Source organism: Carcharhinus amblyrhynchos, chromosome 4 (genome assembly GCF_965287045.1).
Source record: "Carcharhinus amblyrhynchos chromosome 4, sCarAmb.v2.hapA, whole genome shotgun sequence".
Classification (NCBI taxonomy): Eukaryota; Metazoa; Chordata; class Chondrichthyes; order Carcharhiniformes; family Carcharhinidae; genus Carcharhinus; species Carcharhinus amblyrhynchos.
Window position 1 is genome coordinate 132,638,584 of NC_137327.1, and position 25,548 is coordinate 132,664,131.

At 46.3% G+C, this 25,548-nt stretch overlaps 1 protein-coding gene across 1 annotated transcript in view; it reads right to left on the minus strand.

The window, feature by feature from the left end:
* Window positions 1–25,548, minus strand: part of LOC145342476 (uncharacterized) — a 363,690-nt gene that overhangs the window by 46,028 nt on the left and 292,114 nt on the right. The window contains exons 26-32 of the mRNA XM_080188038.1: window positions 24,868–24,974; window positions 24,566–24,807; window positions 16,677–16,784; window positions 11,065–11,286; window positions 9,253–9,414; window positions 1,902–2,072; window positions 1,128–1,271 (exon numbers count right to left, since the gene is read on the minus strand). Coding sequence (XP_080044164.1) covers window positions 1,128–1,271; window positions 1,902–2,072; window positions 9,253–9,414; window positions 11,065–11,286; window positions 16,677–16,784; window positions 24,566–24,807; window positions 24,868–24,974 — 1,156 coding nt within the window. The remainder of the gene's footprint in view (window positions 1–1,127; window positions 1,272–1,901; window positions 2,073–9,252; window positions 9,415–11,064; window positions 11,287–16,676; window positions 16,785–24,565; window positions 24,808–24,867; window positions 24,975–25,548) is intronic.

Below are 25,548 nucleotides of genomic sequence, written 5' to 3' on the forward strand. Positions count from 1 at the left end.
AAGTGGACCACCTCATATTGGGAAACAGATTTGACTACAACCTCTTCTGAATTTCTTCACAAGGGATTTTCAGCATTCAACCCAGGAGGCTGGATTCCTGTAATGAGTGGGCATTAACCTATGCTATAATGTGCTTATTTGGAAGGTTTTATATATTGGATGTTGACTTTAGTTGGAACACATCAGAGATATTCCTTAAGAGTTATACATTATTGTGGTTGTGGTATTTCTTGTTTGTATTTGTTCAAAGTTCTTGCTATACATGTCAACAATATTCTTAATTAAACTTTATTTTTGATGAAAGCTCCTCGTGGCTCAGTTGAATCTGAAATCCAGGGAAGAGCACACTGCCGGTCTACAGGAGGCTGGCCAATGAAGAGCCTTGGAGTGGGGGGAGGGGTGAGGAACTCTGAAGCGGGGGGGGCCTAAACTTTCCTTGTGACCTATTTAAACAAGGACCCGTCAGGAGGTCCCTCCTAGCCGCTCACATTAGGAGCTTAAAACAGGGGAAGAGGTCAGAGCTCGGTGGATAAATCACCCAATTTATTTTATCCAATTTCCACCAGCCTGAGTTAAAACCAACTTGTAGGTTCTGCTTTCTACACAAACAATGCAAAGTGTCTTTTTTTTAATTCATTGGTGGGACATGGGCATCGCTGGCTGGCCAGCATTTATTGCCCATCCCCAGCTGCCCTTAAGAAGGTGGGGGTGAGCTGCCTTCTTGAATCGCCGCAGTCCATGTGCCGTGGGTTGACCCACAATGCCGTTAGGGAGGGAATTCCAGGGTTTTGACCCGGTGATAGTGGGCTGTTACATTTCCAAATCAGGGTGGTGAGTGGCTTGGAGGGGAACTTGCAAGTGATGGTGTTCCCATGTATCTGCTGTCCTTGTCCTAATAGATGGGAGTGATTTGTGCGTTTGGAAGGGCCCCACGATGTGCAAAGTTTTGTGCATTGTGGGGCCCAAATGAGCTCATTTTGTTTATTCTACCTCATTTTTTTTCAGCGTGATTCTATTCCTTATTCAAGGCTCAAATATTTACCTACCTGCAACTGTTTAGCTGACGGAAATGCCATCTAACTGGGAGGGGGTAGGACCTAAAAAACAGCATTGGATTTGCATCTCACCCTTGGCTCCTTTTCTCCCGAGGGAACCAGGGAATCCTGGTCTTCCTGGGCTGCCCGATTCTCCTTTAAGTCCGTCAAACCCTGGTCGCCCTGGCAATCCAGGCATTCCGGGGAATCCCACCACACCGGGAGAGCCCCTTTCACCTGTGGTAAGTCAAGATATGAATGAATAAGCTTCAATCCGTGGCCACGCTTAAAACGATGGTAAGAAATGTTAGAACAGAAAGAAAAGACAAGAGAAAAAAATGTTGCCTCAACCCAATTTTGAATGGGTGACTCCTTACTTTTAAATGGAGGATCCTCGTTCCAGGTCCTCTCATAAGAGGAAACATCCTCTTCACATCCACCCCATCAATACCCCTAAGTTTATTAAGTTTACTTATTAGTGTAACAAGTTACATTAACACTGCAGTGAAGTTACTGTGAAAATCCCCTAGTTGCCACACTCTGCTGGCTGAGGGAGAATTTAGCACGGCCAATGCACCTAACCAGCGGGGAAAACCCATGCAGACACGGGGAGAATGTGCAGACTCCGTGCAGACAGTGACCCAAGCCAGGAATCGAACCTGGGTTCCTGGTGCTGCGAGATACTGCGCCTCCTTGATCCAAAGAACCCGGCAAGATCTTTCAATCAAGCCACCTCCCACTCTTCTAACTCCAGTGGGTACCAGCCTGGCCTGTCCAAGCTTTCTACCTCCTTTTGGTGAAAATTTGAAACAGGCACCATGAAAACTCTTGTACAAGGTGGGGGGAAGAGAGAAAAATTGCGTTCACCTTTCAATCCAGCTCGAAAATAGCGACCTGAACGGCCCGGCTCTCCGGGACGTCCAGGGAGACCTCGTGGCCCAGGGAGACCTCGATCCCCTGAAATTCCGGGAAATCCCTTCATACCGGAGGGACCTGGGGGTCCCCGATCTCCGAGTGAACCCTTTGGTCCGGGAAAACCTGCGAACGAGACCATTAACTTTTCAGCATCAAGGCTTGGAGGGGAGGAAGAGGTGGAAAGATGTAACATTTTTCAGCTAATGCAAAGCAAGTAAGCAGCTAACTTTGACAGCACCTGTCTGTTCCTTGCTGGTTCAACTGGTTAGCATTTGCTGGGGTGACGAAATCCACTCTCTCTTTTGGTTCTTTTAAACTTTATTCTACTTCAGTGTTTATTTCTCATTAAACATGGCCTGAGGTCGTAAAAGGGGCTTTATAAATGTCAAGTCTCTTTTTTTTCCTCATCTGTATGCCAATAAGCACTCTCTTAGTGATCGTTTATACTCCTCTGAGCCTCTACTCAGAGTACATTACCACGTTAGCAACCCTTCAATATCTCCTTCTGCAGCTCCTTCCCATGCTTAAGTTTAGCCAGTGAGTGTTACAAGTGAATCCATTTCTGCCCTCCCCAGAGCCCACACATTAGCTCTCGGGAGTACAGGGGAACCGTCAATGGCCTTCCCGCAACTTCTGATAATGTTTGCTAGCTCGGCACAGATCAGGGGCAAACCCGACATCTTTTGGTCTGCGTGGTTCAGCTCCACGCTGACACCTCACACTCCAGTTAAGGAATTACTGAAACCACGAGTAAGTACATCCGAAAAGGTCTCGAATAAATAAATATGCGTGCACGAAATCCAGCACTTGCTGGCTGCGGAAGGTACGTTCGTGACGCTGCTGGGAAGCCACTTCCTGCTGCTAAACATCTGTGCAGTTGTGCGGTGGCTGAAGCACTGAACTCCAAACTGGCAGCACTGGCACCAACTTGGCATGGCACTCTGATTAATGTCACAAGTTTCCTCTGAATGCGTGCGGCAGACACACTCCCCTGCGTGTGCTAACACACTTAGTAAAAAGCAGCGTCCGGCACAGAGAGCACGGCAAGTGTTGTGTGCGTGCTGTGAATGCCATTATTTAATGGCGAGGCAGCATTCATGACGAGAAACAGCATCAAAGCTAAACTGCAGTATCCTAAAATATTGAGGGTAAGAAAGGCAGTGATCAGTATTGACGGGAGAGGTAGAGGATGTGACTGAAGATATGCCCGGAGGGAAAGATCTTGCAGCTGTCTGAAGTCATGAGGAAGGCAACAAGGCAAAGAGGTTTCGAGAGAGAGTTCTAAACACTCTCCTTGCCAGCTTCACCCTGGCATATTGTAATCCGGCATCACTAGCCTTTGGGTGAAAGGGGACACAGGGGGTGATCTTACTGGTCCATCACGCTGATGGGTTGGTGTGGTGAGACAGTAAGGTTGTGAGAAAAACCAGGATTGCGCCCGGTTTTTCACCTCTCACAATCTTATCAACCCTGATCTGCCAGGGAAATCAGTCTTGCGCCCGGAAAGGACTTGTACACAGTACACTGCAACTTCAAGGCACAGGTGCAACAGCGCAGCTCACAGTCAGCAGCCGGCTTCTCAGTGAGAATAAACTCCGTTCACTCTCACTACTGGCATGAATCACACCTTGCCTCTTTTTCCGCACAAATTGCCGTACGATTGCAAGTCAGAACTCGATCCAAAAATGAGTGTGATCGTCTCCTGCTTCCACATTCACTCGGCACCTAGGATTTGTTTGGGAAGATTGCCCCTCAAGTCCCCAGTGGCTGCCACTGGAAGACATGGTGGTTGCAGCGATTGGGTAAATTACAGCTGGCATGGATATTTCAACTCCCCACCTCAGACACCAAGAGCAAATATCAAATATAAATAAAAGATTAGGCCTTATGTTGGGGCCAGCTTGTATTCAGGTGATGATGCAGATAGCACCCACCAAAAGACAGCCTTGGCATCACCGCACCAAAGCTATTTCAATTGGCTCTCGTCAGCCTAATAAATGGAGACAACATAATATTGAATGTTGGCAGAAATTATAATCTTCACAAGTAAGACACTGGGAAATGAGCGACCAAATAACAGAAAAGACTTTGAAGTGAGATTCTTGGCTTGTCATTCAAAGATGATGATAGTGTAATGTTCCGCAGGAAATGTTTATGGTAAGTTATAAGGTAACATGTAATCATTTTCCAAAGCATACTGTGACATTAGTCACACACCACATAATTGGTGCCAGCGCATGAAGTGGAAGTAACTAATGAAGGGATAATCTTGAAAGAAATGATCCAGGCACTACAGGTAAAACTGGAGGGAGCTATTGACATTAAACAGCCTTATTACAGGGGGTACACGTTAAAAGTGATGGACTTTTATGGTGCAGTGGTTTGTGTCTTACCCCAGGGCCTGATGGCCAAGGAAGATGTGTTCAGAGCATGGCTTTGGTTTGATGATCAACCTTCCAATGCCCACCAATGGCACGTGACAAGAGCAGGAGAGATTCCCAGTCAGCCACTCAATGGAAAGAAAGGAATTTTCCTGTCTCGCCCGCCCATGGGAATCGTAGTGGGCGAGGGGCCAGCCCATACAAGGATCCGTTGACCTTAGGTGGAATTTTAGGGTTTTGGGACGAGCTCAGCTAGGAAATCCTGCCCTCTAAGTGAATGTTGCCAAAGCAATGAGTGGATCCGTAACACACCAGCAAGTGTTTTCAGGGAGGCAGCAGGGTGCAACAGTCACTCTTAGCCTCTCCAGAATAAAGAGGGCAACAGTTAGCCACAGTTCCTCACACCTAATCACTCACCAGGGACCTGGTGCCCATGTGAAAACACTTACACTAAACCACAGGATTGGTTTAATTCAGGATAATCTGATGAGCAGAGGCCTCTCAAAAAAAAATCCAACACTGGTGCCTTGAGCTTTGTATGTGGGAGTTTAAAGGGTGCGCTCACCTTTTACCTAGCAATGGTTGTAAATAGTCACTGTTGGTTAGTGACACAGTTGAGCTACAGAATGGGATTGAATATGATTTTGTATGCTGTATAAAACTGTTTTTTTAAGAACTTGTTAAAAGACTGTAAAGTAGGATTTCCTATAAACTGGCTTTGAAATTAAGGTGAAATGAAAGACAAGTATTTCTATTAGTTGGAATATTAACGGGAGGGAGGGTTGTAACATTATAGCCATAATATTTCAACTGTGTCCACTCTGAGAATGCTATCCTGCAGTAAAAGCTCTTTCATTAATATAATTTAGTTAATTAAAATTGAATGTAGAGTTTTACAAATTCAGGTTCTCAATGAGGCACTTTGTCCACGTATCAGAAACATAGGGAATGCTGCAGATATGCTTGAATATCTGATATAGTCTCCCAATTCTTCCCTGGGAATATCAAAGATGAAAATAACACCTTAATAGTACTCAAGGATGTAAAAGAGACCAGCAAGCTCTGGTATTTTCATTTCTCACACTGTTATTTGTGTAGATAAGTCTATGCTGACTCTACTGGTAAATTAATGCACCTGATTACAGAATTATAGAGTCCATGCTGTGCAGAAGGAGGCCATTCAGCCCTTTGAGTTTGCACTCCCCTCCCACAGAGCATCTTACCCAAGAGCGCTCTCCACCCTGTCCCTGTAATCTCACACATTGGCCCCACTAATTGGGACACTAAGGGGCAATTAAGGGGGCAGTTACCCAAGGCTGGATTTGAACCCAGGTCCCTGGCACTGTGAGACAGCAGAGTTAACCACTGTGCCACCATGCCACCTCTGATGTCAAAGCTAATATCTTAAGATTTGATGCTGTTCGGCGCTGAGTTATCCGATCGTAACAGAATCAGCAGTCGGAGTGTCCTGGCTCCCTGAACGAGAGCACACAAATTTTTGCGTAGATTGCAGCTCGACGCAAATGGGAAAGTGTGAATCTTGGGGAAAACAGGCAGAGTTCATTCCACATTGTAACACTCACTGTACAGCCTCCCACACTGAGAATGCTGACTCTCAGGGCAGGTCCTTGCAAATACTAAAGCCTACCCATCAAACTCATTGGCATCCTTAGGACAGGAGGGGTGCATTGGGACCAGCAGCTTTTAGAGTGTCAGACTATCGATCCTGCTATTGTTTCGCCATTACGACGGAGAAAAATTCAATCCAGAAACACTACCGATTGAATACAATACGTAAATGCCTCAGGATCAACACTGATGCAGACTGTCAGTGCCACTGCTCTGTACCACTAATGGCAGCACTTAGGTTCAGAGCCTTATCATTTGCGTTAAGTTCACGCATGTCTTCAAAAGTATTGAGTGAACACCTGAACAGTCTCCAAAGGGAAAGGAGGAAGGATTAGATTTGTTGAGCAGCTAACTGTCTTAACACATCTGAACCACTGCATCAGCCTTGGGAGGTGGGTTGCGGGGGGGGGGGTTCAGGGGGAGGTGGTGACCATTACTCAGCAGCTTGGAAGAGAAACCGTACAAAAAAAATCTCGTGTGGCCCTGCAAGCTTGTCATAAATTGTTTAGCCGGGAGAAAAACCTCACTTTGAAATGAGAGAAGTGGCAGCTTCTTTCTCGGAATGAGTGTGAATATCACCAGACCAGACCATACTATCACTACCAGAGATACTGAAGCTGTTATGTTAAAGAAGCCAGAACAGTTTGAAAACAAGCATCACATCAACAGTTTGGCGATAACTGTTATAAGTTAAACGCGTGCTCACTGCTGCGCTTGGCCACCCATTTGGCATCGCTTTAGCCACAAGCAAGATTACAGTGGAGCCTGCTCATTTTCTTGGAGGGGGAAACGCAATATTGAAGCATTATGAATTTGCAGTTTGGCTGCAAAAAAGAACCCCAAGTAATGACTGGATCCTCAGCTCAGTCTGCGAGGATCAAACCCATGTTATTAATTAACAAAAGGGGGGATCTCCACACCTTTAACAGGTTAGGTTTCAGGTGTGATAGGACACCAAGGGGGTGATCTTATGAAAAAGACTCTAAGAAAGAGCATGAAAATGGGAGAATTTCCGATCCGCTTTTTGAGCGCAACCAAATCCGTGATCTTATACAATTGGAGCAAAAAAACCCCTCAAAAACCTTTTCTCGCCTGTCAGAGGAGGGGGTAAGGCTTAAATCACCAGAAAGCTGATTGAGCCAGATATCTGGTGTCGGTAAGATGGCGAGAGGCGAGAATCAGGGCATACACCTGAGTTTTTGGCTCTCCCGCCATCTTAGGGGCTCATCCCACCCATGGGCCAGCGGGGAGCGTTGGTAAGATCACCACCATGGTGTCAATTCCCTTCTTTGATCTGCGCATGCCTAACCATTGCTTGTTTTATTCCCAATCACCCCATAGTAATTTTGGAATATTTCTATGGCACTCTGTTCTCTTACAACTTGAACTGGGGTCATTAACATTTCTCTGACTCTTTTCACCCCATTTTAAGAGAAAAAAATGCAATTCTTCACAAAATTCCAACATGCCTTCGGTCATATGAAAGAGGTAGAGAACATGCCTCTTGAAAGGTGTTGAACATACAATTAAGGAACAGTAATAAGCGGGCTCCACTCTACAGGCAGACTGATTACAGCAACGACCAAAGCTGGATAAAGCAGGAGTGTTAGGCCATTTTGCTTTACTCTACAGACAACTCCCTCTCACCTTGGCAGCCTACATGCAGTAACCGCACCCATTCGATTGAGACCAGATATGGAAAGTTGGTGGGTGATGAATGGAACAGAAGCATGGAAGAATACAACATGTGTGAACAGATGAACAGAAAGAGTCAGGCAAAAATAAAAGGAAGAAGTTCCCTCTAGAATATATCGGAGGTGATAAACTAGTCCCCACCCTCAAAAACAAAAGACATGAAATGACCTGTTATCTGAAGCAACCACAAACCTGGCTCCCGTGCACAAGATAGCAAGATCAAGCCATTGAGTGTTGGATGGCGTCAATGTGCGTTCCTCAGTCAGTTAGGCATGAGCAGCAATTTATTGACCGAGATCAATAAATGTCCGTGCTAAAAGCATTCCAGTTACATCACCAGCATCAGAAGCAAAACAGAAAGAGTTCTTAACACCATCCACATCACCCCATTTCACTGCTGACTCCTACGTGCAAGGAAAATCATGGAAAAAGATACCGCGAGCACTCATGGAGAAAATCCGTAACAAGGTTTTGGAAATCCCTATGGAGGAGGATGATGGTTGAATTAACCAGGATATTTGATCCATCATCAGCTGGCTGATACATGACGATGGATGGCCCAGATTGTTCTGCTATCTAGCGGGAGGGATGATACCTAGTTTCAGAATGAGCTGATTATTCTACACATGGAAGGAAGCCAACCCAATTCTGGTTCTCTCTTAGCCTTCCAGCCTAGAAGAGCCGACATGATATTTAAGTGTAGAACACAGGGCTTTAAAAAATAGGTGCAGGTGTAGGCCATACAGATCCCCTGAGAGAAGAAATTCCTCCTCATCTCTGTTTTAAATGGGTGACCCTTTATTCTGAAACCATGCCCACAGTTCTAGGTCCCCCTATGAGGGGAAACTATTTTTTTGGCCTCTATCCTATTCTCAAATCAGGCAGTTGCACGGATTGCCATGCAATGGCCACCATTCCCCAACTGTCCTCTATTGCAAAGCAATGCTGAGGGGGGCAGACACCGAGAAACAGATGGGAGTAAATTGTCCCTCTCCAGCAGTTGGAGAGCAGGAAAGAAGGCAGTGGAAGAAAATGAAAACAAAAAAATAAAAACAGAAAAAACCTTAACCCTTATGCAAAAAGATATTCAAGGTTTTGAAATTCAGCACATTGATATCTTGGGATGTGCATCTTAAGGTGGTATCAGTCCAATGGAACACAACCTGGAGTTGAGCTGCAAACTTCTGCTCTCATGGAGCTCACAACTGACACCTAGTGATGGAAATTGAACACTACAAGTGGAATTAAAGCTGCGGATCGAGAAATTGTTTTCCTCTACCATTTCTGTTTTGATTTATTGATGCTTTTCATTCTCATCAAAAGAGTACGGGTTTTTTTTTTCAGAACCGTACATTCATCCAGCATGAAACATGACGTTGAGCAGGGGCTGAATTCTGTCTGTAAATAGCCTGACGGTTAATCCCAATGCAGTATTCCCTGCGTGCTGTAACCGTACAGGTCTAATCTTTTGTGCACTCCACTTGTTGGTTATTCCAGTCAACTGGGACTTGCCAAAGGTTTAATGTTTTCTGACAACTGTGCACAGAATCTGAGCCTGATTAATCTAGCTGACTTCAGCCAGTTATTTGGTGACTTACCTGGCTGTCCAGGCTCACCGGGCCTTCCTCTCTCTCCTGACAAACCTACATTGACATCTGGTCCGCTGAGGCCTGGAGCTCCTGGCAAGCCTGGGGCACCAGGGTAGCCTGGATTTCCTCTTTCACCTTTTTGACTCGGAAACCCTGGCTGACCGTCAACACCTGGAAGAAAATGTTCACGTTTTTTTGTTTTGAAAGGAACTGAGTTAAGTCAGACTTAAATGCAATGCTTTAGGAATAAGATTTACTTCTCAGGCGAAACGACATCACAAAATGCACAATTCACGGGATGAAGCCACACAAATGGGCAGCGACACTTAGGGGGGGGACGGTGGTATCGGCACTGATCCGGGGCAATGCCCTGGAGATCTGGGTTCAAATCCCACCACGGCAGATGGTGAATTTCGAATTCAATTTAAAAACACATTGGAATTAAAAGTCTAGGATCGGGTGCCGTAAAAACTAATCCAGTTTGTTAATGTCTGCTAGGGAAGGAAATCAGCGTCCTTCCCTACGTGAGTCTCCAGACCAGCAACAATGAGGTTTGCTCTGAAATGGCCAGGTAAAACACACAGTTCATGGGCAATAAAGGACTAGGGGGCACAGCCTCAAGATAAAGGGGAGGCGGTTTAGAACGGAGTTGAGGAGGAACTTCTTCACTCAAAGGGTGGTGAATCTCTGGAATTCTCTGCCCGTTGAAGTGGTGGAGGCTGCCTCGCTAAATATTTTTAAGAAGCGGGTTGATGGGTTCTTGATAAGAGAGGGGATTAAGGGTTATGGGGAGAGGGCGGGAAGGTGGAACTGAGCCACAACAGAACAGCCATGATCTTATTGAATGGCGGGGCAGGCTCGAAGGGCTAGATGGCCTACTCCTGCTCCTATTTCTTATGCTCTTATGTTCTTATGTAAATGCTGGTCCAGCCAGCGATGCTTACATGCCATGGATTTTGGTACCAGCGTAAGCCCCTCTTTAGAAGCCCCTGAAGGTTTTGTTGCAAAATTTGACATACCTTCCCATGGAGGTAGGAACAGGATCCCTGGGGATTTCTATAGGCATGATGTGGGTATGCCGGCGTTGAAGAGGGAAGCCTCGAAAGCTTGTGAGTCTATTATCAAATAAATCGGTTGGACCAAAACCTGGTGTTGTCAGACTTCTTACGATCTTTATAGGCACAGTAAGGAGTCTGACAACACCAGGGTAAAGTCCGACCCGTTTATTTGATAGCAAACCCACAAACTTTCGGAAACGCTGTTCCTTCGTCAGGTGCGAGGAAATTTCTGAAATTTCACACATCTGACAAAGGAACAGTGTTTCTGAAAGCTTGTGGGTTTACTATCAAATAAACTGGTGGGACTTTAACCTGGTGTTGTGAGACTTCTTACTGTGTTTACCCCAGTCCAATGCCGGCATCTCCACATCATGACTACCATCGATTTCTGTAGGCCCATGAAAACTTCCCACTTATCCCAACGCAAATTCGAAGGGGCCACTGCCAGAACTGGGTGGGGGGGGGTTCAGGGGAATGGTTGACTGGTGAGCTGTCTCTGGATGCTGACTGGGATCCGCGCATCATTGTAATTATGCTAGTTGGGTGGACTTTGGGCCTCAGGCTCGTGGTCTGTGCTTCTGGCCTGCCACCTCTTTCAGGCCCAAATATAAAACCTAATTCAATTCGTAACCCGTCGTAGATTAACCGTGCAAGATTTCAAAAGAATCAAATCTCCAAGGAAGTTGCAGCAAAGCCGAAGATTCCTGAACAAAATTAGTTTCAAGTTCGAAGCCACATTAGCAAAATAAATGTGGAGCCTTACCTTTAGGTCCAGGATACCCAGAATCTCCTGGAGCCCCTTTCAATCCCGGTTTTCCAGGCAGGCCTAGTTGTCCCGGGGCACCTGGTTCTGCACCATATACATCACCTGTGAATCCCTTTTGACCTGGAAATCCTGGAGCGCCCGCTTTACCCGGAGAGCCTTCATTTCCATCCAGCCCAGGGAGGCCTGGTAGTCCCTGATCGCCGCGAGGTCCCGGAAACCCTGTAAGATTTCAAACCAGTCTCAAATAAGGCATCAAATGTATAAGAAATGAATGTGAATTGCGATGGGGTGGGGTGTGCTACCAATCACTTAGGGAGCCTGAGTCGCGGTGGCAACATTCCCTTTCACAAGCACGTTGCAGTCAGGGGGGAGGCTTTTGGATCGCAATGGTAGAGGCTACAAGTTTGTTCCCATCACTTGGCTGAATCTCACCCTCTCTTACCTCCTATTCTTGGCCTGTGCTGAAAGGATTTGCCGCTGAATGATCAGCCCGTTTGACTGTGTCACGAGCTCACCTTCCTTGGCCATCAAATCCTGGGGTGGGACTTGAACCCGGAGCTGCTGGCTCAGAGGCAGGGACGCTAGCCCACTGCGCCACAGGACCACCCCCTCGTGAGAGTCGCGGTGCTTAAAGAAAATTTGCCGGTACAGTATTTCAACCCTGTATTTGAAAGCAAAACTATTGCACAACGTGCAAAAATAACGTGTAACGCGTACAAATCATCTTGTTTTGGGCTAAATAACGGACATCTATTCCTCCTGTACACACACACACACACACACACACACACACACACACACACACACACACACACACACACACACACACCCCAAAAAACTAAAGCTGCGATTCTCCCATCCTGCTGTGCTAATGTTTTAACGCAGTGGGTCGAGAAACTCTCGCATTGGCTGCTTCATGGGGTTCACACGTGTGTTCGTGCCCCACTTGCGTCTCCCAGCGCCAGATTTCCAGTGACATCAGATCCGCATCGGAAATTGGTGGGGTGGGGAGGGGGGGCGTAAAAACCATTTCAATGGTCATTTGCATACAATTTAAATGTGATTAGCAGGCCTGGGACGGAAGTCTCCGTGCTATTCGGCATAGGGAGAATTCCGCTCTCAGAGTCTGAGCTTTCCCTGATTGGGTTACAATCCAACCAGGCTCCACAAAAATCCCCAACCTCAACGGCGGAAGTTTCCAGCACCTCGCAGTGCCAAACATAACGGTGAAGCATTCGCAATAATCTTCAGCCAGGAATGTCAAGTGGATGACCCATCTTGGCCTCCTCTGGAGGTCCCCAGCATCACAGATGTCAGTCTTCAGCCAATTTGATTCACTCCACGTGATATCAAGGGATGCTGAAGGAATCTCCAGCTGCTTTAGTGTCTCCAGCAAGAGAAAATCTAACCATCGCCCCTTGACATTCAATGGCAACACCATCGCTCTGCCACTGTCCACATCTTGGGTGTTACCATTGACCAGAAGCAGCCACATAAATACTGTGGTTACAAGACAGGTCAGAGGCTAGGAATTCTGCAGTAACTCACTCCCTAAAGCCTGACAACCATCTACAGAGCACAAGTCAGGAATGTGATGAAATATTCTCTGCTTGACCGGATGAATGCAGCTCCACCAACACTCAAACTTTTGACACTGTCCAAGATAAAGCAACCTGCTAATATTCTTTCCACAAACAAAAAAAAAACGAGGTAAGGGGCAAGTCTTTCACACAGAGGGTGGTGAATGCCTAGAATGTGTTGCCAGAGGAGGTGGTGGATGCAGATTCTATGACAATGTTCAAGTGGCATCTGGATAGATACATGAATAGGCAGGAAATAGAGAGATATGGACCACATAGAGGCAAGAAAACGTCAGATTAGAGAGCTATCTGGTCGGCCGAAGGGCCTGTTCCTGTGTTCTACTCTTCTTTAGTCTTTGTATTCACTCCCTCGACCACTGACACATGGCAGACCTCCATACCATTTATAAGACGTACTGCAGGAACTCACCAAGGTTCTTTAGACAGCACCTTCCAAACCCACGGACACTACCAGCTAGAAGGACAATGGCAGCAGAACATGGGAACATCTGCAAGTTCTCCTCCAATCCACTCATCATTCTGACTTAGAAATATATCCGCCGTTCCTTCACTGTTGCTGGGTCAAAATCCTGGAACTCCCTCCCTAACAGCACTACACCTCATGGACTGCAATTGCCCAAGAAGGCAGTTCACCATTGCCTAGCCAGCGATGCCCACATCCCTGAATACATCTCATTGTTGGCCTCAGTTCTGCTCAGGAAACTGGGAATGACCGTATCAGGACTTCAGTTGTGATCTTCCCAGAGACAGCCAGTTAAGAAGCTACCCCAGGAACCCCATCCAAATCAGGACAAGAGGATCATGGAAACAGCTGATCCAATGGGAGGGTCTGTAGTGATGTCCATCAGGTAGCCTCAACAGGAGTGGTCGACACTACTGAGGCTGTGAGGGTGCCACAAACGGAGGCACTCTCCGCGCCATTGTGAAAAATTAAAAACTACTCTGGCTACAATTGTCATGTGTTCATGATAGAGGTGGAGCCTTTCCTCAGCGTATCCCAGTGGATCTATCCTGGTGTCAGTGAGAGGAAGCATCAATGGGCCTTGGTCTGCCACCCACCGGGAAGCCATTTCCAACTAAATGGTGTCTCCTGTCTCAGCCTGGGACCCATCCACAGCAGGGGGATCCCAGTGGGTGCCACCACCCACGCCCCAATTGGCCCATCAATAGATCTAATGGGTTCTTCACCGATTGGCAGGTCAGAGGCTGCCAGTTGACTAAGGCCTCTGACAAGATCATTCCGAGGCAGGAACACATCAGGTGGCTGAAGCAACACATTACTTTACAACCTTGGTCCTGGTCTCGCCTTTAACCTGCCTCATTGGGACCGAGGAGAACAGCGACCAATAAATAAAAAAGAAAGCATACTCTCAGTAAAAGCCTGTTGCCAGTCTCAGCAGGTAAATCAGCAAATGACTGGTTGAAGAACAGAAGTCTTTGGACTGCTGTCAGGACTTTGGATCCTGAAGACATCACGGCACAATTCCAATGCACGCCAAAATGATGAAAATGGTAATTGTGCCAAAAATTAAAACTATTTTCCATGAGAATATGGTTTAGAAATTTCTAGAATGTAAATCTTTCACCCTGAATCCCTTTCAAGCTATCAGTTTCCCCATCAGCAGCAGTTTTGGACAGTTCAGCGGCAGTCAGCATTCCAGCCCTGGAGGCATCAAACACTTTGGAAGCTTCTAGACTGGCTCAGGGTTATAGCAGGACTCAGCCTGAAAACGATGCCAGTGCAACTGGACTATTAGATATTACTTACAGATGTGACCTACAGCTTTGTGGCTGGTTCTCGTGTCAAGGGTCGATCTGAGACAAAAGCCCACCCTTGCCTGGGTGAATCTCCCACCCGGCCCCCTGTTTGGTTTTCCGGGTCATGCGATCTATCAGCCGATCGTCACTTGAAGGGACCAGGATCTTGCTTCATTGCCCAGGTACCACCAAAATAATTAAACCCAGAAAAACAATAACAGTGGGCAGGCACTCAGGGTGTGAACAGTTCCCAGTCTCTGTCTCTCCTGCTTTTCATTCCCTCAGTACGAAGTCTCACAACACCAGGTTGAAGTCCAACAGGTTTATTTGGTAGCACAAGTAGCAGATCCTGTGTATACGGAGGGTTGTCTGTCGGGGATGGCTTCTTTAACCTCCTTCATTTAACATCAAACGTAATTTCATTCTCTCACCCAGCTACTTCTTTTGATATTTTATCTCTTCATAAATTTCTGAAAAGGCACCAATGTGATTTGAGGTGTGAGTTTGGGTGAACAGAGTGCATCTGTCTTGCCAAGAATGGAGAGGTGATGACCTTGTGGTATTATCGTTGGACTACTAATCCAGAAACTCAGCTAACGTTTTGGGGACCTGGGTTCAAATCCCACCATGGCAGAGATTTCAATTGAAATTAAATCCAATAAAGAAAAATTTGGAATTAAGAATCTACTGATGACTATGAAACCATTGTTGGGAAAACCCATCTGGTTCACCAATGTCCTTTAGGGAAGGAAATCTGCCATCCTTACCTGGTCTGGCCTACACGTGACTCTGGAGCCACAGCAATGTGGTTGATTCTCAACTGCCCTCTGAAACAGCCCAGTAAGCCACTCAGTTGTATCAATCAAAGGCAACCGGGGATGGGCAACAAATGCTGGCCAGCCAGCGATGCCCATGTCCCATGAATGAATAAAAGGAAAAAAAAACTTGCTCTTTCCAGTCCTGCCTCTGTATTTGGGGGGTGATCTATTTGCAATTCCAAAGCCAGTGATGGCCCCCTATGAGACATATAAGATGATGAATGGGATGGATAGGATAGAGGTGGAGAGGCTCTTCCCGCTCAGAAAGGACAGTAGGACTAGGGGGCACAGCCTCAAGATAAAGGGGGGGTGGTTTAGAACGGAGTTGAGGAGGAACATCTTCACTCAAAGGGTGGTGAATCTCTGGAATTCTCTGCCTGTTGAGGTGGTGGAGGCTGCCTCGCTAAATATTTTTAAGATGCGGGTTGATGGGTTTTTGATAAGCGAGGGGATTAAGGGGTATGGGGAGAGGGCAGGAAAGTGGAACTGAGCCACGACAGATCAGCCATGATCTTATTGAATGGCGGGGCAGGCTCGAAGGGCTAGATGGCCTACTCCTGCTCCTATTTCTTATGTTCTTATATTCTTATAAAGACGGCAGCCATGCATACAGCTGTGCATGCACAGCACTGACAGCAAATGCAGCCCAGATTTGGAAAGTTCTGAATCACTGAACCCTCCACCCCCCCCACCCCTCCCTCCCACGCACCCACCCAATATGCGGGAGTTTCAGACAATGATCGCTGCTGAAAATCCCAGCATGTTGAGCAACTTAAAGAACCACACCATATTGACAAGGTTTCCATCAAGTTCCCTCGATTTTGAACTCCATTGGGCAGGACAATGGGCATGCCTCGACTTTTGAAGTTCCTGTCATATTATTTTCAAGTTGCCATTGTTTCTTTCGGGTCAGTGTGGTGACTTCAGCCAGGCGAATGAGGTTGGAACAGTACGAACTACCTGACGAGTTCTCACTGATGGTTAAATCAGGGAGCCTCATGCTCCTTATTTAAAGCAGGTGCGTCAGACTCTCAGCCTGCATTCAGCAGGGAGCGACTGGAGAACTGGCTGTGAAGAGATGTATGGTGTAAATAAAGTAACTTGGTGACAGGACTTTCACCTCCGTGGAGTTATTACAGTCAGGATTTTGTGTATTATCCCACGGCAGATGCAGCAAACTATTCAGATGTTGAGACAATTCAGGTCTTGGTATCCAGAAATGCTGAATGCTTATGGGTATGACTACTATTTGGGATGCAGGTGCGACTCACACTTGCTGCTACTGGAGTGATAATGGCATCTCTCTATAATTACCATCTCAATCACACGCCCAGCCAGAAAACCAGGAGCAAATTCCCGCCTGTAAACACTTGCAGGTAACCAAGGCCCATGGAATTCTTCTGCAAGTTCTGCTTAATGTGCGAGCACTTACCTGGGCGGCCAGAATCTCCCAGCAAGCCTGGAGCTCCAGGAGGTCCCTTTGGTCCATCAAATCCTGGTTGTCCCGGACTGCCTGGAAAACCTGGTCTACCTTTTAAGCCTACGAGGCATTTGAGATTGAAGAACGAGTTAGAAATTCAAACTGGAAAGCATTTCTTGTCTGATTGCTTCCTCCCTAACTGGAGTGGAAGGAGAAATACAGAGATACCTGAGGTTCCACTTTTAAATTGCACTGATTTCCTGACCCCTCTCCTTCTCACGTTGCTTGGCTGTCACTTTCTAGTGCCATATTGCAGGAGTTATTGGTACTTGTTCATTGACTTACTTACAGGTGGATACAGTCTAGAGACAATTCTTTATCATCAGGGTGGCACACTGGTTAGCACTGCTGCCTTACAGCACTAGGGACTCAGGTTCGACCCCAACTTTGGGTGACTGTGTAGAGTTTGCACATTCTCCCTGTGTCTGCATGGGTTTCCTCCCACAGACTAAAGATGTGCAAGTTATGTGGATTGGCCATGCTAAATTCCGCTTAGTGTCACAATGTTTGTAGCTTAGATGGATTAGCCAAGATGTATGTGTGTGGTTACAGTGATAGGGCAGGGAAGAAGGACTGGGTAAGATACTGCGTCAGAGAGTCGGTGCAGACCCGATGGGCTGAATGGCCTCTTCCACACTGTGGGGATTCTATGATCATTTATTGGTGTCACAAGTACGCTTATGTTAACACTGCAATAAAGTTACTGTGAAAATCCCCAAGTTGCCACAATCCAGTATCTGTTTGGATACTGAGGGAGAATTTAGCATGGCCAATGCACCTAATCAGCACATCTTCTGGACTGTGGGAGAAACTGGAGCACCTGGAGGAAACCCATGCAGACACGGGCAGAATGTGCAGACTCCACACAGGCCGTGACCCAAGCTGGAATTGAACTTGGGTCCCTGGCGCTGTAAGGCAGCTGTGCTAACCATTGTGTCACCGTGCCGCCCCCCCCCCCAAACTGGTTTCTTCCCAATCAAGATATCTACAACTGCATTATGCAAGAACAGAAGTGCACTGTGTAGTGACCCAAGCCAGGGATCGAACCTGGGTCTCTGGCACTGTGAGGCAGCTGTGCTGACCTAAGATGTTAACTTGTCCACAGCCACAGAAATTCCGTTTGCACTTCTCTGTTCCAATCGATATCTGTCCTGCTGCAGAGAAGTTACCCCAAACAGGTACCACCCTGGGGAAAATTTCAATGGTATAACACACAAACATTACTGCGCTGAGATCTTACCTGGGAGTCCTGGTGCTCCTGGTCGTCCTACCGAGCCTCTATTGCCTGGGATCACACAAGGCAGAAGGATTCCTACAAAATCGCACAGGAAAAGGACTTCAGGAATATTGCCACACAAAGCAGGTTCAAAACACACACACACATAGACATATGCACAAAGCACACACGTAAATACAAAGACATACATTTATGCATGCAGGCACATGCATACATAAACACAAACAGACCCACACTGATACATTAGCAGTGTGTTAACATATTCTAAGTCACCTTCCAGACTGAAGTAACACTGTGCTCTTGGCTGATTTGTGACTGAAAGCCATTTGTACACAGTGATCGCATTAGCTACAGAAAGTGATATCATAGTGTCACGATGCAGAGTGGATGAGAGTGAAGACAGACCATGATAAAATCTGGGTGATTAATGCACTAATTTATAAACTATTTGGAAAGGAAAACAAACCTAGTTGATCTCCCATTTCGTTTTTGGCAAAGCGAGGTTCGGGCAATGGGAGGGATGTTTCGCCCTGACTGAATCATAGAGAAGTTACAGCACAGAAGGAAGCCATTCAGCCCATCTTGTCCATGCCAGCCTGAGGACACCCAGGTGCCCTTTCTCATCCCACCTAAGTCACAGTTTTAAAGTCATATATTTTGCTACTATTTTAGTAATTTCTATGGCTATATTTGGAATTGAAGTATCCATTGTCATGCTGCAATCACATGGTCAGGCAGGTAGCATTTTCATTGGCCGGAGTGTGTAATTATCATGGGACAAATTTATAGTGGCAATTTCCATGGTCAATGTTGACATGGGAATTTATAATGATACGAGTTGACGACGTGTGGGCAGATATCAGATGTTAAGCTACAAATACAGCTAATCTTATTCCTCCTCATCAAAAAAAAATGACTATTTTACTCTACTCTTCTTTGATTTAAGCATTTGGGAAGAGGTAATTAAAAGATAAGTTAATTGTCTTCTTGTTCAAAGGAGTACCATTGAAAAACCCACATTCATCTATTTGGTTCCTGCAGAAGTGACTTGCTGTGGATTGGTGAGGCCCCCCTAATGGTTAGGATCCATGTTGAATGGAAAGGGAGCTGACCTCAGTAATACAGTGACATCAACTCACTATGACCATGGTCAGCATTGCAACTGCCCTCACGGCCCAGGCTGGGAGAGAATAACCTCCCAAGATTTCCACTGCTGACCTCCATGTAGTGAACCCCATTGCAAAGTACTGAAAACAGGACAACGCTTAACCAGGGTCAGGCATCTTGACTTAGCCTGCGGCATCCAAACCCTTAGCCAGGCGGCTTCTATTTATAATTGGATGTCTTAATCCACTGGCTTCTTTAATTAACTTCGACCTCACAGTCCTGTAGGCTTCGGGGGATGTGATCTCAACACTGCTCTCTCGTTTGTGGATGAACTCAAAAGCCTGAATTTCCTGCAGCCCTCTCACAGTCAGTTTGGAGGTGGAGGGTGGTGGAGAAATGGATGATGGATGGGCGTGCATCAGGATGGGAAGGATGGCTATGGGCACGTGGGACCCAGACCACCTCTCTACACCAGAGAGGTGGGCAGCCCATTATGCTGATTACAAACACAATTAGGTCTGACTTTGCAGACTCCCCTGATGTTTTTCCATCAGTGGAGTGATGTCCTGTGGCAGGCGATATTGGGGTGGGGGGGGTGCATGCCAGGAAAGGCCACCATTGCAGCTCAATGTACCCAGAGGGTTTTCTCTCTCCTTGCCAAATGAGCTACTGGCTTCACCCCTATTAATTGTAACTTTAAATCCATGCCTCTTGGGACACCTTCATTTTGAGGTGGCCTTTTGTTCCCCAAGCCGCCTCAGCAGTGCCCTGCATCGCCCACTGAGACTGCCAAGGCTCCAGAAACGCCAGTCCTCAGATCAGACTGGCTGCATCGACAATCCATCCAATCCTTCCAAATGGGATATCGCAAGTGTGGGGGTGATCAATTATACAGTCCAGTTCAGGGAAGACTGCACGGCAGGTCGTAGCCGCTAAGTGTGGGGTCGCCATGCTAACGATGTTGTAAAGATAGACAGGTGAAGGGTATTGCTTAATTAAGTACTTCGAGTACTTGTAAAGAAAAACTACTGGGACACGGGGTTAGGAGGTAGGAAGCAGACGTACGTAATGCTGCATTCTGTGAATAAACCTACTATCAAGAAAAATGTTTATGTCTGGTTTCATAATTCACTAACCGGCTTAGGGTCAATATCACACTTGGGACTGCTATTTTATCCCAATATCAAACTCCAGGAACCCATGGGATCTCAATGTTGAGATTAGCCAGTTTTAGTAGCGCATGATATGCGCACGGTGATGGGGCAATCGGCCCAGATTTCTATGTGAGTTGAGAAGGATGCAACATCCCGTCAGGCATATGGTAACTAGGGGTTTAAGTACTCCCCTGGTCTATGCTTGGTGCAAGAAGGGAATTAGAATCACAGTATCCCTACAGTGCAGAAGGGGCCATTTGGCCCATCGAGCCTGCACTGTCAACAATCCCACCCAGGCCCTCTCCCCATAACCTCACGTATTTACCCTGCTAATTCCTCCTGACGCTAAGAGGCATGATCAATCCACCTAACCCGCACATCTTTCAACTGTGGGAGGAAACCAGGGCAACCGGAAGAAACCCACGCGGACACGGGGAGAATGTGCCAACTCGTCACAGAGAATCACCTCAGGCGGAATTGAACCCAGGGCCCTGGCGCTGTGAGGCAGCAGTGCTAAACCCACTGTGCCACCGCGCCGTCTACAATTGGAACGGGCTAAAAAAAATTGGTTGCGAAGGCAAAGTGTTGGGGACAGGGATCTGGCCACAAGACGCCCTTGGATGATATTCCAAACCCGAGCCGGCACCTTCAGGAAAGGGCAGAGAGAATCTGGAAGGGAAGGAAAAGTAATTTTTGAAAAGAGAATGGTTGGCGAGGTATTGGTCCATTCGAAATCTATTGTTCAGATTGCCCACTAATGAGAAAGTCACCCATTTCAAGACAGGCCTGTGATAACATAATTAAAATCAATTGATAGATTGATGCTTTCATCCATTTATCCAGAAGGAACATAGTAATTTAATGGTCTGTATAACAGTGTGCATTAACAGCATGCATGGACAAAGACAGTAAAAGGGTCTCGGTGCAGTTACTTTCCATTCGACACGAGTGCACGAGTTACTACTGCAGTGTACAGCTGTAACATGCAAATTATGGTACTGCAGTCTTTTGGCAATGATGTAAGGGTCGGGGGCGCCTGCCATCATCGCCATGGTAACCTTTATTGAGGATTGTGGCCTCTCACCTCCCTCTCTGCGAAGGTCGCCTTCGTCAGCAGTTTCCCCACAACAACAGTCACCTGTAGTGCCCGTGCAAAGGACGTGAAATCAGTCAAGAGGGGCGGGAAGAACAGTGGAAACGTGAGTGCTTTCTCTCTCTAATAAGTGGCAACTTCTGACAGAAACGAATCAGTCATCCCGTTCACCTCAGAGGTTCTTTACCAACGCTGGCCGCTGACCAAAAAACAATCACTTTGTATTCTTTAAACTGAACCTGATCAGACTTAGAGCAAACCCGGAAATTGAAATGTGTTCCCTTTTAAATTCTCCGCTTGTCAGAACGAATCACACCTGGAATTTAAAACTAGTTGACCAAGCTCTGAGGAAGGATTGGGCTCACTTGAGCTGTTAGGTGATCCTACCTGCTCGGTGCTACAACTGGCAGTGAATAACATTGCTTAGAACCTCTCCTGTTAACTTATCGATAGTATCTCCTGGAAAATGTTTGCGTGCACTTGGATGTTGGGTAAGGACAGGAATAAGCTCCAATGTAATAGCCTCAAAACTAAAGAACCCACCAACATTGGCAGGGAAAGTCCTGCCCTTTGTGGTTTTGTGACAGGCAATTTGTGTTTGACAAACTTGTAAAAGTTCTTTGAGGTTGTAACAAGCTAAGTTTTTAAGTTTATTTATTAGTGTCACAAGTGGGCTTACATTAACACTGCACTGAAATTACTGCGAAAATCCCCGAGTCACCACACTCCTGTGCCTGCTCGAATACACTGAGGGAGAATTTAGCATGAGCAGTGCGCCTAACCAGCATGTCTTTTGGGGAGGAAACTGGAGTGCCCAAGGAAAACCCACGCAGACACAGGGAGGATGTGCAGACACCGCACGAACAGTGACCCAAGCCAGGAATCGAACCCAGGTCCATGGTACTGTGAGGTATCAGTGCTAACCGCTATGCCACCATGCCGTCCAGGCAGGATGGATAAGGGGAACCAGCAGATTTCCAAAGAGCATTCAATAAAATGCCAGGATTAGAGCTCATGGTGTTGTGAGCAATATGTTAGCATTGTCAGAGGACTGGCTAATTTACGGAAGTAGTCATGATGTGGGTATGCTGGCGTTGGACTGGCGTAAACACAGTAAAAAGTCTGACAACACCAGGTTTTAGTCCAACCTATTTATTTGATAATATACCCACAAGCTTTCGAGGGGACTGCCTCTTCGTCAGGTCACCTGACGAAGAGGCAGTCCCCTCGAAAGCTTGTGGGTATATTATCAAATAAATAGGTTGGACTAAAACCTGGTGTTGTCAGACTTTTTACTAATTTACGGAAAACATAGTTCTTTGGTGGTGGTGGAGGCGAACTCGCTGGGGTCTTTTAAGGGGCTTCTGGATGATTACATGGGATTTAATGGGATTGAGGGTTATAGATAGGCCTGGTAGGTAGGGATAGGATTGGTGCAACTTGTGGGCCGAAGGGCCTGTTTGTGCTGTCGTGTTCTATTCTTATATAAAGTGGTGACAAATAGGTCATTTTTAGGTTGGCAGGCTGTGACTAAGTGGAGTGCCACAGTGATGAGTGCTGGGGCCTCAGCAATGTACAATCTATAATAATGACTTCAATGAAGTGACCGACTCTAAGTTCACTAGTGCCCTTTAGAGAAGAAAACCTTCACCCTTACTTGGTCTGGCCTACATGTGACCCATGATGTGGGGATGTCGGCGTTGGACTGGGGTAAACACAGTAAGAAGCCTGACAACAACAGGTTAAAATCCAACAGGTTTATTTGGTATCACGGGCTTTCGGAGCGCTGCTGAGTGGAAGTTAAACCCAACTCCCACTCACCTGGTGAAGGAGGAGCACTTCGAAAGCCTGCGCTACCAAATAAACCTGTTGGATTTTAATCAGGTGTTGTCAGACTTCTCACTGTGCGGGTTAATAAGACCATAACATACTAAGCACTGGGACCCATTCCTAGAGGTATATAATTGAAAAGCAAAGAACTCCGGGTACATTGTCTGAGCTGTAATGTGAATGTCTTTGTATTATAGCAAGGACGTTGAGGTTCTGAAAAAATGTGCAAAAGAGACGTAACAAAATGGTGTCATAATTGAAATGTTATACCTATCAAGGATGATTAAATAGGCTAGCGCTTAGAAAACTGTATAGTGAACTGATAGTGGTCTTTTATATTATGAAAGGTTCTAATGGAGTTGAGACGGAGAATATCTTTCTACTTATGGGTGAGACCAGACCAAGGGCCATAAACATAAGATCGTCATTTATAAATCCAACATATATATATACGTTAAGTGTAATTTCCTCATCCAAAGTGTGTTTTGTGTAGAATGCATTATCACAAGGAGTGGTTGAGGTGATTCACAGACATCACCCCTGAGGGGTGAAAGAAATAGGGAGATACATTGATGGGGTTAGATGAAGAAGGGTGGGAGGGTGGTGGTGTGGAGCATTAACACCAGCATAAGTTAGTTGAATTACCTGTTTCATTGCCATTAAAACTTTACAGTGTAAAGTTACAGGGAAAACCACTCTGCCCCTAATTTTCCTCAGAGTGCCCTGGTGGAATCCTGCTGTAACTCTGGCAGGAGTTCACGCTGGGAAATGACAGGGCCACAGTTTTTTTGGGTTTTTGAGATCCTCTCTCCCTTCATCTGTATAAAGGAGGTGGACTTCAGAACGCCTCTTTCTAAGGCCAGTAATGTTAGGGGTGTTGAAAGGAGCAGATATTTCCTGGGATAGATCACTCTTCCCCAGCCTAACCAGGAGTTTGCCTTGTTACTGGTAAACCAAATGTCCGGCTACCATTGTCACTCAGGGCCAAGAGAGAAGAGTTGTATTGGATTCCAGGTGGATTGCAAGGGTTTTAAACAGGGACATATTCAATTTCCATTGTACTCGATACACTTGTAACCTGAATAACAGCACTCATTAATTCCCTAATCTACATCCATCACACAAGTGACATTTCACAGGCCAAAGAGACAACATACATTAAAGCACATTCCATCCCCACCCCCAAGTTAACATGAAATTCATGTCTGATGCTGTTAACCATTTAATTTGTGGCATTATGGCCTCAAACATGTTAATGAACAGTGTTAACCAAGAGTCTAAACTATTTTTAAAAGGTACTTGGCCATTTCATTGATGACAAACCATACTGTATAATAGTTGCAACATTCCAACAGCTGAACAGAATTTTTTTCCCGTAATATATAAGCAAACAGGTATTAGGTGATATTGCACTCCATACCTGGTGCCCCTGGGAAACCTGGAGCTCCCGGTATTCCATCGATGCCTGGATCACCTGGAGGACCTCGGAAACCAGGAGGCCCTGGGAGTCCAATACCTGGTGAGCCCCTCTCACCTAGGGGACCCTTTGGGCCGGGACGGCCTGGGAGACCTTTGGAACCTGGATAGCCTCTTCCGGTGTCACCCTGTGTAACGCAAAGACCATCATCAGATACGGTGAAACCATTTGCTAGTTCATTCACACTACCGCCAATAGTAAGAAGTGCAGCATTGTATGTAACGTCAAACCCTAATGATACTCACAGGTCTTCCTGGAGGTCCCGGTAAGCCTGGGAAGCCATCCCGTCCTGGTTTTCCTGGAATTCCTGAAGGTCCTCTTGGCCCTGGATTGCCAGGATCTCCCTTTGGTCCTACAAAACAGAATTTGTTTTGAAAGTCTGTGGTCTCGAAATTATGCTGCCACATACAAAGATTTTAATATTTTAGCCTGAAATGTCCTTTGCAAGTCTTAGTGGAAGCAATAAGTGGAAGGTCTTGAATAACTTTTTTGTTTCTGTCTTCACGGAAGAGGACGTGAATAATTTGCCGGGTGTTAGCGATGGAAAGGTGGTAGGAATGGAGGGTCTTAATGACACTACTGTTACTAGGGAGGTGGTGCTCGACAGACTGGAGGGGCTGATTGTGGACAAGTCCCCAGGACCGGATGGAATGCATCCGAGGGTTCTGAAAGAAATGGCGGAGGTTATAGTGGATGCCTTGGTGGTTATTTTCCAGACGTCGCTGGATTCCGGGGAAGTGCCGGAAGATTGGAAAACGGCTAATGTTACGCCGTTGTTTAAGAAGGGTGCCAGGCAAAAGGCGGGGAATTATAGGCCGGTTAGTTTAACGTCTGTGGTAGGTAAAATGTTAGAATCCGTCATTAAGCAGGAAATTGCGAGGCATCTTGAAGGGAATTGCTTGATTGGGCGGACGCAACACGGTTTC